General features: G+C 41.0%; 2 protein-coding genes across 3 annotated transcripts; one reads left to right on the plus strand and one right to left on the minus strand.

The window, feature by feature from the left end:
* Window positions 1-2,718: 2,718 nt before the first annotated feature.
* zgc:113363 (uncharacterized protein LOC791449 homolog) lies at window positions 2,719-9,360 on the minus strand. The gene is made up of 5 exons (XM_027007633.2): window positions 9,200-9,360; window positions 7,299-7,455; window positions 5,613-5,756; window positions 4,729-4,956; window positions 2,719-3,843 (listed from the first exon to the last, which is right to left on the minus strand). The coding sequence occupies exons 2-5, from the start codon at window positions 7,417-7,419 to the stop codon at window positions 3,584-3,586; spliced, it is 753 nt and encodes a 250-aa protein (XP_026863434.2). The 5' UTR covers window positions 7,420-7,455; window positions 9,200-9,360; the 3' UTR covers window positions 2,719-3,583.
* A 959-nt stretch (window positions 9,361-10,319) lies between these two features.
* On the plus strand, window positions 10,320-16,590 carry cxxc1a (CXXC finger protein 1a). 2 transcript variants are annotated; one of them, XR_004775543.1, is made up of 15 exons: window positions 10,320-10,497; window positions 10,728-10,834; window positions 11,004-11,104; window positions 11,226-11,359; window positions 11,460-11,615; window positions 12,154-12,297; window positions 12,742-12,849; window positions 13,228-13,415; window positions 13,519-13,726; window positions 13,964-14,071; window positions 14,509-14,558; window positions 14,716-14,812; window positions 14,912-15,064; window positions 15,504-15,662; window positions 16,042-16,113. XR_004775543.1 is itself a non-coding variant. In XM_035521779.1 (15 exons), the coding sequence occupies exons 1-14, from the start codon at window positions 10,495-10,497 to the stop codon at window positions 16,186-16,188; spliced, it is 1,704 nt and encodes a 567-aa protein (XP_035377672.1). In that variant the 5' UTR covers window positions 10,320-10,494; the 3' UTR covers window positions 16,189-16,217; window positions 16,305-16,590. The 2 variants fall into 2 exon arrangements, 1 of the variants encoding a protein (XP_035377672.1); XM_035521779.1 differs by lacking the exon at window positions 15,504-15,662 and adding an exon at window positions 16,305-16,590 and having other exon boundaries at window positions 16,042-16,217.
* The last annotated feature ends 571 nt before the right edge of the window (window positions 16,591-17,161 follow it).

Consider the following 17,161-nt stretch of genomic DNA (forward strand, 5'->3'; position numbering starts at 1 on the left):
CCAGGGGTCACATGTACACATGTGTTTTCATTCCCTTCAGCCACTAGGATACATTATTGTTGTTATTTCATGTCTCCACCTCCCTGCCATAAAAACCTGTTGCCATTTCTTCTGGAGCCCCCTTTCCACGGTAACAACACTGTTGGTTTTGGCCCGGCAGTAATGCCCACCTGCAGTGCCCTGCTGCTTTTACTACAGCCTCAGCTCACAGCAACTCACTCTAGAGCTTTGGAGGGGCATACGACCTGTTTGGTAGAAGAAGGCGTTCCACTTTAGCGCTAACCTAGTTTAAACCGGGAGGAGTCCGCACTTCTGTGTTGTTGGCGGCGTGTGTAGACAGGTGTTTATCAAGTCCCACAGGGCTCGAAATCTCTTTGGAGCAGAATAAAATGGTTTTGATTACCAGTATTACAAAGGAACTAGTCACACAATTCTGCTTGTGTACACAATTTGATTGTTAATCATGTGGAAAAGAGAAAAAATTCTCTTTTCAGAAAGCATGTCTGTGCTTATTTAAAATTAGATGTCATAGGTAATATTACATATTAACTTATTTTGGCAAGTTGTCTACTGTCAGTCTAATAAGGACAAAGAAACAGTTGAAGTTAACTTGTTCTTATTATAACCCTAGTTTAACTCCTGAGACTGAATTACAGTTGATTCTTTTGGCTGAAGCAAAACCTGTCATTCATCTCAGTAATAATTTTGTGCTCCTCAAGTTAACCTTTCACAAGAGGAAAGGAAACACCTGCTTATGCTAAGTGGTCTGTGAAGAGGGCTGGTCTTTCAGCCAGAGTATGTACTAGGTTGGTGGTGCAGGTTATTTCTGAGCTTGGTTGCTGCGGTCTTCCTCAGCCATGAAGAAATGTGTCAGGCTTGTTTTTCTCCGCAAGGGCGAGCAGTTCTGCTCGGTCAGTATTCTGCTCAGTTCCATAATGGAAAGCAGTAGTTTATTACCTTTGTAACCAAATCATTATAAGAACCAGCAGTATCCAGCTCCAGTCCAGACAACGTCTGCATCCTGCACAAATTGCACAATTGTGTGTTTTTCCATAGTCCTGCACACCTGCTTCTACTCAGGAAAGGCCTAAGAGCTAACTGATGACCTGAAGATAGAGGAGAACACCATGCACTACTGTGGTCCTCTGGAACCACAGTCAAGACTGGAACTGGCAAGAGCAGAGCCCCAAACTGAATTGATTTTGGATGCCAGTAGTCCTTCAGCCCTTACTAATGCCAGCAAGTGGTCTCCATGTAACCTGACTATACTCCCTGCAGTAAGATCCAAATTCAGTGTGTCTGAATCAGCATCCCCCTAAAAAATAAATTAATGATATATTTTTCTGTAATAAAAAAATAAGTTTTGATTATGAATTTAGAAGCAGTGCTGCAGTAATTCAGGCCTGGCTCGCAGCTGTGTGCGATATGTGGGGTAGGGCTGTCTATGACATTCTAGAAAAGTTGCTTCCTGACAGCATTGGTGCTTTGAAGTGCAGTGAGCAAAAAAAAAAAAAAAGGCAGGCACGACTCGGGGTGTTGCAGGGGTCCTGCCTGGGTCCTGCTGGGGATTTCCTGTTACCCCACTGTCATCTCAGTCACTTCCTCTCCTTCCTGTCTGGCACGCCTCTGCTCTAAACATTGCCCTTCTGCCCATCCCTGGCAGGAACCTCGTGCACAGTAGAAGCATGCTCCCACTGGTTTACACTGATGCCATTTACCCCACCAGAACTTACACTAGTCATGCATATGAATGACAATGGATACCATGGTGGTATTTGGTATAGATAGTGGTTTGGAGCCAAGGCAATTGCCAAGTGCAACATCTGTAGCACACATTGCCCTTTTGGGGAGTAACAGCCTGACTTCAGAGAATTTTTATGGCTTGCCTGTACTCTCGAATCACATGTCTGCTGCTTCTGTGCTGGGAGAATGCCTTCATATGAGTCATGGCTTCTTCCCGAACCAGTCATTCTACCAAGTGTTTTAGAGGTCACAGCCCGAGGAGGTCACAACCCCAGAGCTGGGCTCTATGGCCTGGCGCAGCAGGTGGGGACAGCCTCGCATGAGAAAGGTGGAGCGTGAGAAAGGTGGACAGAGTGGCAGGGTCCTTCCTCTGTCACTGCCCAGACCACAGAGCGGCCCTTTAATTAAAAGTTGACAGAGTTGAACCCATGGCTTTGTTTCCTTTTTTTCAGAAAACTTCTTAAACAAGACATTGTTTTGGGTTGGATCTCGTCAGCTGAAGTTTTAATACTCCCCTTCCAGCAGCCTTTGTCTGCAGGGCCCACTGTACACACACGCGGCCAGCCTCAGGGCGCAGCTGGCTGGAGGAAGACTGTGAAATTCTACAGGCCCAGAGGAATATGCAGCCATTTGATATGGTCACCCAGGGCAGTTATTTTTGCATCAGTTTCAGGGTTGGACTCATCAGGCTTCCTGACACATTAGCTACAGCCGGGAGTAGTGCACACACACACACACACACACACACACACACACACACACACACAGAGTTTATGAGTACGTCCTTACGTCCAGGCCTGGGGTAATGGCTTCATGTCTGTATAGCAGTGAAATAGTTGCCAAATCTCAAACACAGACATTCACACCCACGAGCAAAAACCTAAATGCAAAGATGAAAAGAGAATGACAGAGGTGAAGACAAGTGTTCTAGTCCAAGACTAAACTCAAAACGTATGGAACAAGAGTAAGACATGCTTATGAAAACCAATGGCTCTTTAATTCTTTCATGCTAAATACAAAAAAAAACCCCAAAAAACAAAAACGACTCATATTGACTCAGAAGTTATAAACTAATGCAGTCCCATGACAGGTTACTTCTAGTGTCCCGATACCATTACAGATCACAATAGGCAGTTCATATGCTAAATCCAGTATCTGGTATGGAAGTAGAGCAATGGTCTAGCATGTGGCAGTGGTCTAGATACATTCTGTTATTGAATTCTTATTTGCTTTGGATTATGATAAATTCCAAAGCCTAAAAAGTGGGGGTCACTGTACAACAAATGCTCAAAAGTCTCAAATAAATCAGATTACAGCCAGAGTTTGCTGGAGCTGCCCCTGCAGTGATCAGAGGGGTGAACTGTGACTCTGTGGTTGTCAAGTGCAAATGTGCTCAACTCTTAAAGAAGAAAGAATCAAACAAAACAAAAATTAAAACCTAATCGAATGACAAAACAGGCACAATTAGACATGTTAGAGATAACCGTGAGTGTCAAATAATCATACCCGTCACATTACACAGATATGAATATGAACTTTCTAAATACAGTAAGCACAAAGCTACCCACCCATTGGTCAAATGACAGAATACTTCTGGTACTTAACTGGATTCAATCATTTAAAATGTTCGTGGCATTTAAATTCAGGCTCTTTTTATATCGAACAATCACAGCTTGATGTTTGCCACTAACCTCTCCCTAGCCTAGGGAATAAATACCAGCGGCGATGGAATTTCAGCATCATGGAATTATGACACATCCTGGAATCTTTGACCTACATTAAGTGTTCAGGCATGCTTGCCATCAGTAGCTCTCTCCCGTGCCATTGGATGCATGGATTTCTAAGCAGGGAAGCAGATGGAGCAGCAGTCTAGGCACATCTCCAGGCAGTCGGAGGACTGGCAGCAGTCCTCCAGGATGGCGCAGTCCAGCAAGGTGGAGCAGGGGTCCTCGGAGGAGCAGCATGTCAGGCCCCCGCCCGCCTCCGCACAGCAGCACAGAGCATTGCACTCCAGACCACAAGCGAGGCACTGGGCCAGCGCCGAGCAGAGTGACAGCACCTCGCAGAAGAGACAGGCCAGGACGCAGTGCACACAGCAGTCTGGAAACACACACACACACACACACACACACAATACAACACACCCATATTATAGCTACACACACCCAAACACAGAGACAACACAACAGACCCATATTACACGTGCACACACAAACGCACACAAATACAACACAACAAACACATATTACACACACACATACAGGCACACCCATACAAATTCTCTTTTAACATTTCGGAATTGAGTCAATGGTACGAATGTATTATTGGCTCACACCATAGTTCTTTCTGACATGCATAACTGAGTCCAGTTTCCCTAAAGCATCTAATTAAGCTTCCACCATTTTATAATGACTTGTTTTCAGAGTCCATGGCATTAGCACAAAGTTTGGATGTTTCAGATTGACACACACCAACACACACACACACACACACACACACACACACAAACACACATTCACAAGACAAATGGTGAATGCCACATGGTAAATGTTTTGTCCAACAGACACCATCACCAGACACCAGAGTGCCAGGGTGCATGAGGCACACAGATAAAGCCCCAGGTCTGGACCGGTGCAGGCGAAAGATAAGGCCTGCGAATATTTACTGCTGCCTTCCTGTACGGGTGGGTCTCTTTCTAAATGTTTAAACACACTGATACTTGAGTCTAGCCTACTAGTCCTGTTTGGAGGGCCACTGATCAAACACACGATATGACCAATAAAGGGCGGAGTCTCAGAACAGAGAGGGGAAAATCCCAGTTCCACTGCTGGGGGCTATGAGCTCAACTCTTTTTTCAATTATTCCCCATTCTTAAAAGCCTATGCAAGCCCATGCAGGGCCTAAACCGTGAAAACCCAACTTTGCCCTTTTGTACGCATGTAAAGTCATTTTCCAGAGGTTATATGATTATATTTATCTCCTCACCACCTTCTGCCGCTTCCTGTATCTGTCTGGCATTGGTTTTCAAACTCTGGCTTTTTGCGGTGGACGGTAGATGGTTATTGCAGGACTGGCTGTGCTCGTTGCACTTGGGTAGGTGCACAGAGTCAGATGCCCTTTGACCTGTAGAGCCAGTGGGGGGTGTGCAGATTGCCGATGATCCATTGGTCCCTGAGTCCTGGGGACTGGGGCCACTGAGGTGCCCAGGAGATTCTGAAATTGAGGTAAAAAGCTCTCTCAGTCATATATGCAGTCAGATATACAACATTTCACCCAATTTGCATACATAAAGAATGTAGTTTTGGGACTTCCACATGCATATTCATAAAAAAGGGGAGGAGAAGGGCTGGAACCTTTCTCTCTCACACTCATCCCACATTCATTCAAATGTATTTAATTATTTTTAATAAAGATAGATTTTTTCTTCCTAGTGAAAAAGGTCCCATGACCAATTTTTTTCACTGGTGTCTTAAAATGGTTTAAAGTAGGTAACTGTATAAGCCATTTTCTGAGTGAAATGCAACAGTAATGATGCTACATTAGATAGCTGTGAAATAGCCTGAATTATAAATCCAGTACATTGCTAGTAATTTACCAAAACTATGTACTACTACTATTAAAAACTAAAGAAAAAAGAGATTGGAGGGGAAAAAATGCTTTGTCATTTGTTTTTAAGAAATCTTAAAATTAAAAAAAAATGTATTTAATTAATATGTTAAAATAAAAATAAAAATGAACACATAGCACTTCAGTCACAGTTTATGAGCTTCTATTCTCAAGGTCAAAATCTAAGTGTGAAAATGCACCAACATGTTGCAACGTGACATGTACGATCTGTTTGAATGCTCTTGTTACCTAAATACTGTTACCTTTTCCAGTTTTGTGGGTGATCCCTGGGACGTGGTCAGGCAGCAGTAAAGCATCCTCATTTGTGATAACAGTGTCTGTCAAAGACTCATCACTTCCTCTGTGGTCTACTCCATGGGAACATGGAATCTCTGCTGAGTGAGGATCTGCCAATCAAAAAAGAAAAGAATACGCCGTTCCCTTTTACAGTTGTATAACTGAGATTAATTTGTCATGGTGCACGATATTCATATTTAGGAACTACAACTCTTTTTTCAATCATTTACTACATAATTAACTAAATATTGTACTTGTTCTGAATTTACTAACAATTTAATGTTTATATCTAGAAATGATTTATGTGAATACAATAAATACAATATAATGTGACCCCACACACTCACACATTGTTTTGCACCTGACTAGTGCTGAAGTCAAACTTCACACAAATAAACTATGCACTCCTGTTGCAGTCTTGCACATTATCCTACTTGCTGCTAGAGTACTGTACTAAACCAGCGCTGTACTCTGAACTGTTCTGGCTGCTACCGGTGACTGCTATGTTCAGTGTAGCATGTCACTGACTTCTATGCACAACTCACTTTACATATTCCCAGTACTGTGTACTGGACTAAATAATTGCACTGTCTATTCATTTTGTATTTGTCCTGTCCTGTATTTATTATTGTTTATTTAATGTTTTGCACTATATTGGATTGTTTGCAATAGTGTAGCATATTGTCTGTTGCACAGTTGTTTTGTGTTGCACCAAGGTCCTGGAGGAACATTGTCTGGTTTTTGTTGTGTACTTGTATATAGCTAAAATGACAATAAAGCCTCTTTGAACTTTGAACTTTGAACAAACAGAAAATAAATCTCACCTACTTAAATCCAGTATCAGATTCAGTGCCAGATCATAAATCAACCATGACATTGAAGAAAAAAACAATAAATGCAATAGAGAAATATTATTTGATTAGCTAGATGTTTGAAATGTGCCAAACTAAAAAGCACTGATCTGTTATCACAAAAGACCCATTAGGAGAGGAAGTCATCACCGCATAGAAAGTCTTAATGACCTGAGGATGATTCAGAGTGCATTTAATTGATCTCTACTATACCCATCTAACCTAAACTTGTTCTTTTAGATTCGAGCGCCTCTTTTGATACAGCTCGCAGCAAGATATGACATCGTCCACTACATGACTGCAGCTCTGTTCTAATTTGGTTCCAGTCCTACCTAAGTGGCTGTGAATGTTAGGACGCCCTGGAAAATCACTCATCCAAGCATCTTTGCTTTTTTGGAGTCTATCAAAGTTCAATTCTGGGATCAGCAAATCCTCAAGGGAAACATCACCCTCCAAAATTGATTACAACCACATCTCCTGAGCTCAGCAGAGGGGTGTGGCATTGTGTGGCATGATTTCTGCACACACTTGATGGAAATACAGTTAGGATCATGTTGTCATATGAAGAAAGCAATGATGTGCGTAGAATTTAGTTTTAACCCCTTGAAAGCACCGCATAGTGAAATGCAATGTAGCAGTGCGGATTACATTCACTTGTGACATGTATTCAGAGTTTAACTCGTGATTAAACAACCGGTTAACAGGCTTACACTGAATGAAAGTAAATTATTTAATTGCTAACCAATTACATTTTACTGAGTTTTCATTTGCATTAAATACTAAAGCACAGCCTGGCTTCACCTGTAACGTCTCCTGTCTCAGCAGTGTCCTCTGCTTTGGTGACATGCTTACTGCAGTTTTCACAGTTTTTTGGCTGCTCATTGCCACTGTCCAGTCTGCCGTCCTGATGTTGGACTTCCATGGCTTCTGTCTCCTTATGAGACACCTGTGAATATCTCTGATGAGACAAGCAGAAGAAGATGAAATGGTTTACCGGGGACTGTTCCCACCCTCAGAGCATGCAAAACTTAGTTCAATTAGTAACTAACGACAACTTGAACAAGACAGTTTAAAGCAGGGAAAAGCTAAACTATTCAGAGTGCTCAGTATTCAAGCATTTGAGGAAAGCTGTAATAGCAACAATTTCAAAGAACCATTCATTCTGATCTAGTTAGTCCTATGGAACAGTGCTTCTGATGTGGCTGGTAATTACAGTCTTTAGACAATATATATTGGACTTGAGTATAAGACATGTTTGGTGTGTTCAGAATATTTAGAGAAAAACAAGGTCAATGTGATACTTTTTGACAGAGATAACTTATGTTTTTATCTAGTTATTTGACTCATGTTCTCTCAGTTACAAGACACAAGACAGTTATTTTGGAGTGTCTGCTAGGAACAGTGAACAGGAACATATCACGTCATGCTAAATGATCGCAGGACAATTTAAATAATTGTAATAACTCTTACAATATACCATGTTTAATACACATAGTGATTATCTTCAAAGAAAACAAGTTTGGAAGATATCTGTTCACATTCTACATGTTAATTAACGTTATTGATGCATCTGAGGATTTGTAACCGTGGAGACAATGTTAAAGTGGACGTGCTGAGTAATTCCAAAAGCCCAAATCTTACCCTTTCTGACAGGAACTATTGTGGGTTATTGTACCAAGCAGAGCATCTCATAACTGGAGGTCGTGGGGTTCTTGTTTTCACAATAAGGAGACATTCACATATTCCAAAATAAAGTTAATGTGATAACACACACACACACACACACACACACACACACACACTCACACACACACACACACACACACACACACGCACACACACACACAGACACACACAGACGTACACGCACACACACATGCACACACACACACACACACACACACACACACATACTCACACACACACACACACACACACACACAACACACACATACACACACACAGACACACAGACACACACACACGTACACGCACACACACATGCACACACACACACACACAACACACACATACACACACACACAGACACACAGACACACACACACGTACACGCACACGCACATGCACACACACACACACACACACACACACACTCACACACACACACACACACACACAACACACACATACACACACACACACAGACACACAGACACACACACACGTACACGCACACACACATGCACACACACACACACACACACACACACACACACCAGTGTAGTCTTTATTTAAAAACATTGTAAAGGTTTAAGATCTATTTATAATCCCAAACATTGGAAGTTTGATTTTTGTTCCTGCATTATGTTGCTGTTATATATCTAAAAACGTTTAACTTCAGAATGAAAGAAGAGTGAAAAAGTTGTGTTCAATCGTCTAAGTGAAAGTGTGATATGTAGGCATAAAACATCAGTGAAGGCTTCTAAATGGCGCATTTACAATACTGTTGGAGACACTTTATTGCGCTATACCCAACCGCCAACTCAATAAAAAATAACAACTTTGTCAGAAACCTTTTGGTTTTCCCTAATGTTTGGAACCAGTAATGAGTGCAGTTTTTATTCACATTACGGCTACGTTTCTTTAAATGTAGACGGTAATTTTTAATTGTTGTGACAAACAATCTATTTTCGTTATCAACTACTGACAGTAACAACTAGATTAAAACATTAAACACTGACCTTGACGTGAACAGAGCCAGTCTTAGATTCCAGGAGATTCAGTTTTGTTTGATGCCGAAAGTAACTGTTAGATGATTTTATATGGGGACTTCGCGCTGTGCGCAGCCAGTAACTCTCTGCTAGTCTTCGAATAGTCTCTGAGCAGACAGGCGGCAGCTCGTGCGCGTTTTCCTTCCTTCTCATCAGGGAACCTACAGAAACATCCACACGCGACTGGTCCGTTTTAAACTAGTCGTCTTTGGCTTAGTATTAACAAAGACGTTTTTTTTTTTGTCTCTTCAAACATTTAAACATTAGTTCCTTAATTGAAAAAGGCAAACATAGTTTATATTATAGGACAATAATAATAGGCCTATTTTTGACAGCTGGGTAAAAAACAATCTTGCATAAGTCTCTACTGAACAGTAACGGTAACTGTAAATTAACAAAAACATCACACAAGTATAAGGAAGGAAGGAAGACCAACATTTTTTATTTACCTGCTAGACAATATTTCGGATATTTTTAAAGTAATAAACTCATGTGGCACTATAGACATCTTCAACCGAAACCGTAGTTTGTTTGTTTGTTTTTAATGTTAAATGACAGAAAATAAATGTAATATAAATTAACTTAAAGTGTCATTTATTTATTTACCTGTTGTATTGTAAGAATGTAAATAGTTTAGGTTAAACAAGAAGATTCTAAAAAATCAGTATTAAAGTTAGACAGTTGTTTTGTTATTTAACGGCTCGTTCAGATTTCTGAGAGGACGTCACTGATTTGCTGCTGATTTTCAAGGAGCGAATGACCCAATTTCTGAAAATTCATTATCTATTTATTTTTAGCTTTTAATACGATTTTAATAAACAAGCCAGCAGAAGCCCAAAGAACACATCGTAGTCTACTGTTCAAATGTAGTCGCATAACAAAACAGCTCCAGTGTGATGAAGAATAAACACTCCAGGCAGACATGCTCCCCTTGAATCGATCACACTTGCTAAAATGATCCAAGTGTACATTTGTACATTATGCCCTGAAAACGATAATGCATGATGGACTAATAAGTATCCAGTAGGTGGCAGTGTTGGTGATTGTTTCTAGACCATAGGTATCGAAGGAAAAACCTACAGGAAGCGGAAGGAGTTGGATTTTTCATAGTGATGTGTTGTGTAAACACAATAGGGAACCTGCGATGGTTAGACATCAACCTGTTTTTTAATCTACTGTTAATTCTAGGCTTCTCAAAAATTCCGTCCTTCGCGTCTGCTCAGCGGGTTATTTTGGCCTTTGTCTAGTCCCTTAATAAACAAAACATGGTAGGTATTTGTTGCTGTAGCCTGTTGGGTTTCGACAGTTGCATCTTATCGACTGTAAACTAAGGTCTCAGTGTATGCTGTGTGATGGCTGCTAGCCTGCAGCAAGTAAGATAAGAATCCGTTTTAGAAATTAATTATTGTTAAACAGCTAGCTCTAACATTCGTCTAAATATCATTTTCATTACTCTGTTGTTCTGGAATTGTCTGTAACCTTTCTCTCTCTCCACTAGGATAGTGAGGTGTCAGACCAACCTTCCGGACCAGAGATGAGTCTGACCCGAGAAAATGCACCGGTTTATTGTATTTGTCGTAAACCAGATATCAATTGCTTCATGATGTAAGGAATTCAAGGAATGCAGTCTTAACGTTTTGTTTCTATCTTAATTTAACAAGAACTGGTCTTGCATAGCTAAAACTATTCTAACAACCAAAGTTAACAGCATAGCAAAACTAAAATACCATGTGTGAATAATAGGTCTAGACTAAAGTACTCTCTTTTCATACAGTGGTTGTGACAGCTGCAATGAGTGGTTTCATGGCGACTGCATTAATATATCAGAAAAAATGGCAAAATCAATTAGAGTGTGGTATTGTGAGAAATGTCGCAGTGAGTATCTGTTAGTGAATCTTGTTTTCAGTTCTTACCTATTACAATAATCAACATAGGATTTTTTCCTTTTTTGGATGAGGCATGTTCTTCACAAAGCTTGCACAATCTGCCGCTCTAGATAAAGACGACTCTTTAGAGATCAAATATCGTCCCAGGAAGAGTCGGGAGAAAGAAATTGAGTCAGACGGAATGGAGAAGCAACTTGACCACGGCACGCCAGATTTTAAAGTTGATCGTCGGCGCGGCTCACGGGTAAACGGTGCAGATGAAAATTGCAGCCACACCTAAACCTTCACTGTGAATGTGGACATGTGTGAAGCAGTTGTGATGTTCGGGAATACTTTGTGTGCAGATTAAGCGCTCAGCACGCATGTGTGGGGAGTGCGAGCCCTGCAGACGGACAGAGGATTGCGCACAGTGTGACTTCTGTAAAGACATGAAGAAGTTCGGCGGGCCCAACAAGATCAGACAAAAGTGTCGGCTCAGGCAGTGTGAAGTACGCGCCCGGGTGAGTCTGTGCACCTCGCTGTTTTTTAGTGGTCAGTGTTGATTTTCCCATAATGGTGTCAGATTTCACTGTGTCAAGTAATTAATCAGTTCTGTCATCTGCCAATAAAAGGCTAATGACAGGATAAAACACCAGCCCTGAGCTTTTATAAGACTTCAGGTTTATCCATCACAGTAAAAAAAAAAATAGTTTTACAGATGTGCCATATGTTATGTGAAGAAAACAAACTTTACAACCTCCATATATGGAAATCTGTCCGATGTGTCACTTTGGCAATCAAAGAGAAAATGTACATAAAGACCAGACCAGTCTGAGCTTCTGCTATATCATATTTTATTTAAAAAAAATAGGATATATGAATGTCAGACAAGGATGTTAGCTAACCAGATTCCAAGGTTCCGAGGACTATTACTGAAAAATGGGTTCAATCTGTAATGATAGCTACATGGCAGGATGTCCTTGCTGTCCGGTCCAGTCCATCTCCGGAGTTTTTGCGAGGTGCGGCTGGGGAGAGAACTTGTGTTGGTCTGTGCTACAGAAAATGCTGCGTGTGAAGGAGGATGAATATTCCACATATAAAGACGTGGAGCTGCTCCATGAAGATGGCGGCCTGTCAGACGACTACAGCGAGAATGAACTGGAGCTGTACCAGCAATACCGTGCTGGCAGATACGGAGACCACGTATGCAATGCACAGCCTGCTCACACACTAACAACACGCCGCAGGCGTAGGTGCTGCTAACCCTCCATGCATTTAAAAACTCATTTTGTGTTTTGTTGCCAGAAGATTTTACCCCACATTTTCTTGGTTATGCAGTGTGTGTGTGTGTGTGTGTGTGTCTGTCTATCTATCTATCTGTCTATCTATCTATCTATCTGTCTATCTGTCTATCCATCTGTCTATCTGTCTATCTATATATATATATATATATATATATATATATATATATATATATATATATATATATATATATATACACAGAGAGAGAGAGAGAGAGAGAGAGCACCTTTTACAGAGCACCACTTACCGTGATATTCCAGACATACTGATTACAATTTTGCCAAACTTTAGGATTACAGCCTTCAGTAGGAATTGTGTGTGGGGTTCTGGGTGTGGTCTCTTAAGGGCTGGAACAGTGATGAGGATGATGGTCCATACCTTGATCCTGCCATGCGAAAAAGAGCAGTGAAGGTGAAACATGTGAAGAGGAGGGAAAAGCGCTCAGAGAAAAAGGTTAATTACCCACAATAATTTAAACACCATCGTATCCACTATCTACAAATCTACAGATAGCGCATAACAGCAGTTGGTAATCGACAAATTGGAGAAACGAATCACTTTTAGAATCCCAGGAAGTATTCACAGAAATTTCAGCCATGCTTAATGAATGAAAAGTAATTATTGTGAATTAGAATATTGCAAACAAGATCGGTGCATATTGGTGGTTAAATGGAAAGTTTGTGGCTACAAATTCGTACTCTTTATTAGCCATTTAAAATTTTTGGGTGGAGCTGCTCCTTTGATAGTGACGCACCACACTAGCCCCGTTGCCTTTTTGGCTGTTAACCAGAGCATTTCAGAGTCTGATTTACTCCTGTTACATTTTATCAGAAAGAGGAGAATAAGTCCCGCAAACACAAGCCGAAACAAAAGCATCGGGACAAGGTAAGGCACAGTGAGAGGACTGAGCCTCGAGACAGTGGTGGCACCAGGCAGTGTCTCGGGCCGAGCTGCGTGGAGGCAGCACGGCCTAACTCCAAGTACTGCTCTGACGACTGCGGCATGAAACTCGCCGCCAAGTAAGCCACAGCCAACCAATATCTATGCGTTATAATAAGTGCATTATAACACTGTCATAATAGCTAGCCAAAGTTTTAACAGATTCTTTGTCTTGCCCCTCAGCCGGATCTATGAGATCCTCCCCCAACGCATCCAGCAGTGGCAGCAGAGCCCCTGTATTGCTGAGGAGCAGGGAAAGAAGCTTCTAGAACGCATCCGTCGAGAGCAGCAGCTGGCCCGCTTGAGGCTCACCGACATGGAGAAGCGCTTTCACGAGCTGGAGGGCATCATTGCTAAAGCAAAGCAGCAGGTCGTGCAGCATGATGAAGAGGTCAGTGCGCATCACTTTGGCAGCCATAATTACAGATTGATCGATGTATAGGCCTGAAGGAATGGCCTGTTTCCTGTAGGCAGGTCTGGGGTGCAGAGACCAGTAGGACATCAGACACATGCTACTGTATTCTGATTAGTTTATGGGCATCACAAATGCATCATCTTATGGTATGGTGTCATAGCATCTGTAGATGCATTACTCTGCCCTGATCGTTTGGACTCTTGGCCCCTGCAGGTCAACGAGGGAGATGATGACACAGACCTCCAGATTTTCTGTGTGTCCTGCAGTCACCCAGTCAACCCTAAGGTGGCACTGCGCCATATGGAGAGATGTTATGCTAAGGTGAGTTGTGTTGTTGTCCAGCATTCCTATTCTTTGTATATTACTTGTGAACATTACAATACTATTCTAAAAAAAAAATGTGAACAGCATAAAGATGGAGAACATAATAATTATGCTGTTACTATTGTGAAAATGATATAAGGACACTCTTCTATAGCGTTTGATAATATGAGAGATTTATACCAATAATAGCGTGTAAAGAACAACCAGTGGTGTCATACTAAAAATGAAACTCCATAGTATTTCTATTAATAAGTAGATGATTGACTGTTAGCCCACTATGTTATTACTTTTAAAATCATTACTGTTTTGATGGTGCATTTTTAGCAAACCTCTGAAAGACTAAATACTAATATTGTGTATAGTGAAAATGTCTTCAAAACTAACTTCTTAAATTCTGATTGTGAATCGCTTGTCTTTGTTTTCCATGGCAACAGTATGAGAGTCAGACATCTTTTGGTTCTATGTATCCCACACGAATAGATGGGTAAGTGAACTTTATTAGCTTGGTAACAGTGTTACATTTCTTCAGGTTAAAGCAACATTGATCATGTAACTTTATCAATAATGTATTGATAACGTTTTTACTATAACAAAATGAACTAAGAGATTTGTTGAGGATCTTTTTTTTTTTTTTTTTGCAGTGCAACACGGCTGTTCTGTGATGTGTACAATCCTCAAAGCAAAACTTACTGTAAGAGGCTTCAAGTTCTCTGTCCCGAGCACTCCCGAGATCCCAAGGTGGCCCTACACATCCCTTTAGTAACTCAACAAAGCTCTTATCAGCAAGGGTTTGTACCATAGTCACAACTTCCTAACACAATACCACTGTGGATGCAGGTACCGGCGGACGAGGTGTGCGGGTGTCCACTGGTGCGCGACGTCTTTGAGCCCACGGGGGAGTACTGCCGAGTGTCAAAGCGCAAGTGCAACAAACACTACTGCTGGGAGAAGCTGCGCAGGGCAGAGGTGGACCTGGAGCGCGTGCGTGTGGTGAGTGTGCTGCTGCACCTGCTGCTTACTCTGCAAATACTAGGTATCCCTACTCTCCAGGCCTGCTTGTAGTCTGCCAATCGTTTATTTGGCTAGTTGTATGTTGTTTGGCTGATGCTAACTTGTTTTCTGTACATTTATGCCATGTTCAGTGGCCCCTTTCTCGAAATCTGTTTAAAATAAATACATTTTAAAAAGGGACAGGAGATATTTGTGTAAGTATGTAATACCAGCCCTTTAATCAAAACAAAGTTGCTACTGAATAAGGACAGTAAAGGCTGACTGTCCACACAGGGTACAAGATTCATTTACACTCAGAGGACCATAGTGGTGCCTGCAGTGATGGATTACAGATTACAGTTGACTTTGTGAAATGTATGGCAGCTCACTAGGCATAGCTGCAGAGAAAGTATACCTAATAATGTATGTACTTTTGTAGAGATCAACCACTCATAGAAGATAGCAATGAGATCATGTGGAACGTAATGGGGGACTGTATGAGAATTCTTCTACAATTATAGAAGAAAAAGCCACTTTAAGTGCAGAGACACATGAAGAGGTGCCTGCCTTATAGTGAGACTCGGCTTAGACTTCAGAGGTCTGTGAATGCAGCTTGAGAAAATTGCAGATTTACAGGAGACTAATAATCACTCATGCATTATCATTTATATATTAATATTATCATTTATATATTCATATAATTGTTTATGTATTATTTATCTTTAAATATTTTGCTCCATTTCCATTATATCTCGCATCCGTTCACAGGGTTTAATTGGACATAATCAAAAGTTATATTTACAATGAAATAATGGTCTCAGGAAATATGTAACAATACCATTTAAAATTGTAATGAAAAATTCTGGATCACACAAACTCCTGAAAGTTAGTTATAGAATTGGTTGCAACAGACTCTTGCACAAGCACAGCCACTTTACTCATTAATCCGATTCCATGTTGCGTTTTGTGCCCCCTAGTGGTACAAGTTGGACGAGTTGTTCGAACAGGAGCGAAACGTCAGAACGGCCATGACGAATCGCGCGGGGCTCCTCGCGCTCATGCTGCATCAGACTATTCAGCATGACCCGCATTCTACGGACCTGCGTAGCGGCAAGGACAGATAGCCAGGAAGGTCTCCTTGGCCTTTTTTAAGGTTCTGCTACGTTTTTAAACATCAAGTAATTCAATTAAGTGGTTAAAAAACTTTGATTTTTGTTTTAATACTGCGTTTTTTCTACAGGAGACACGTAGGATGATGTTCTGAAAGCGTAATGTTTGCCGAGCTATTATTGGTGCATCACGGACTATGAAATCTTACTGCGTGCGTCCACACTGATTGTGACGGTGTATTTCTACATCCACATCAACTCATCTTATTATAGTTTGCTACGGTTTTAAAAATTTTAACGTACTTATCTCTGGTAGTGGTCGGAGAACAATGACCGTCCATCTATCTCATGTAACTTCGTGCCATAGCAACAAAGATATCTCGTACTTTGAAATAAAAGTTTATCGTATGCCCGCCAGCAGTTGGTCTGATTGCTTTTGTGTCTAATTTGTTTTTGCATCACTGTTATAACAGTGTAGATTTTTCTTCTCCACATGATCATAAGAGTCGATTCTAAGTCAGCACACAGTGATTAGGACCCCCCCCCCCAACTTCTACGGAGTCACACAGCCGATTCCTCTGTCGATTTGTTTGAAAAGTTGAGCTGTTACAGCATGGTTTGTGACACTTCCCAAAACTAGGTATGGCTAAAGGGTTGTGGAAAAAATTGGTTACAAATTAAAAAAAAACGAAACATGTACCCCAACTGATGTGAATAATGCCGTAAATCATTTATAGCTGATCGTAACTAGATAAGGCAATTACGAAGAAAATAATTGTAAATATTTCACAGTAATATGCCACATTCGTCTTGATAATGCCGATCAAGTACAAAGGTACTGTTATGTACTGATTTAAATACGTTACTTTTCCGAGTATCCGTTGCTGGTAACATGCTTATTTTTATTCGTATAGACTAACTTTTCACCAGAGTAGTTTGAAGCATTGAATTTAGCATTGGCCATTGGCCATAATCCAGCACTCAAAGT

The sequence above is a fragment of the Electrophorus electricus genome, chromosome 23 (genome assembly GCF_013358815.1).
Source record: "Electrophorus electricus isolate fEleEle1 chromosome 23, fEleEle1.pri, whole genome shotgun sequence".
Taxonomy (NCBI): domain Eukaryota; kingdom Metazoa; phylum Chordata; class Actinopteri; order Gymnotiformes; family Gymnotidae; genus Electrophorus; species Electrophorus electricus.

Bases quoted from the DNA above. Each gene is read 5' to 3' on its own strand.
- zgc:113363 (XM_027007633.2), bottom strand. From the start codon at position 7,419: ATGGAAGTCCAACATCAGGACGGCAGACTGGACAGTGGCAATGAGCAG. The intron at 4,957-5,612 runs GTAACAGTATTT...CCTCAATTTCAG, and splicing joins CACCCACAAAACTGGAAAAG to AATCTCCTGGGCACCTCAGT. The intron at 3,844-4,728 runs GTGAGGAGATAA...GTGTGTTTCCAG, and splicing joins ACAGGAAGCGGCAGAAGGTG to ACTGCTGTGTGCACTGCGTC.
- cxxc1a (XM_035521779.1), top strand. The intron at 13,416-13,518 runs GTAAGCCACAGC...CTTGCCCCTCAG, and splicing joins GGCATGAAACTCGCCGCCAA to CCGGATCTATGAGATCCTCC. The intron at 15,065-16,041 runs GTGAGTGTGCTG...TGTGCCCCCTAG, and splicing joins ACCTGGAGCGCGTGCGTGTG to TGGTACAAGTTGGACGAGTT.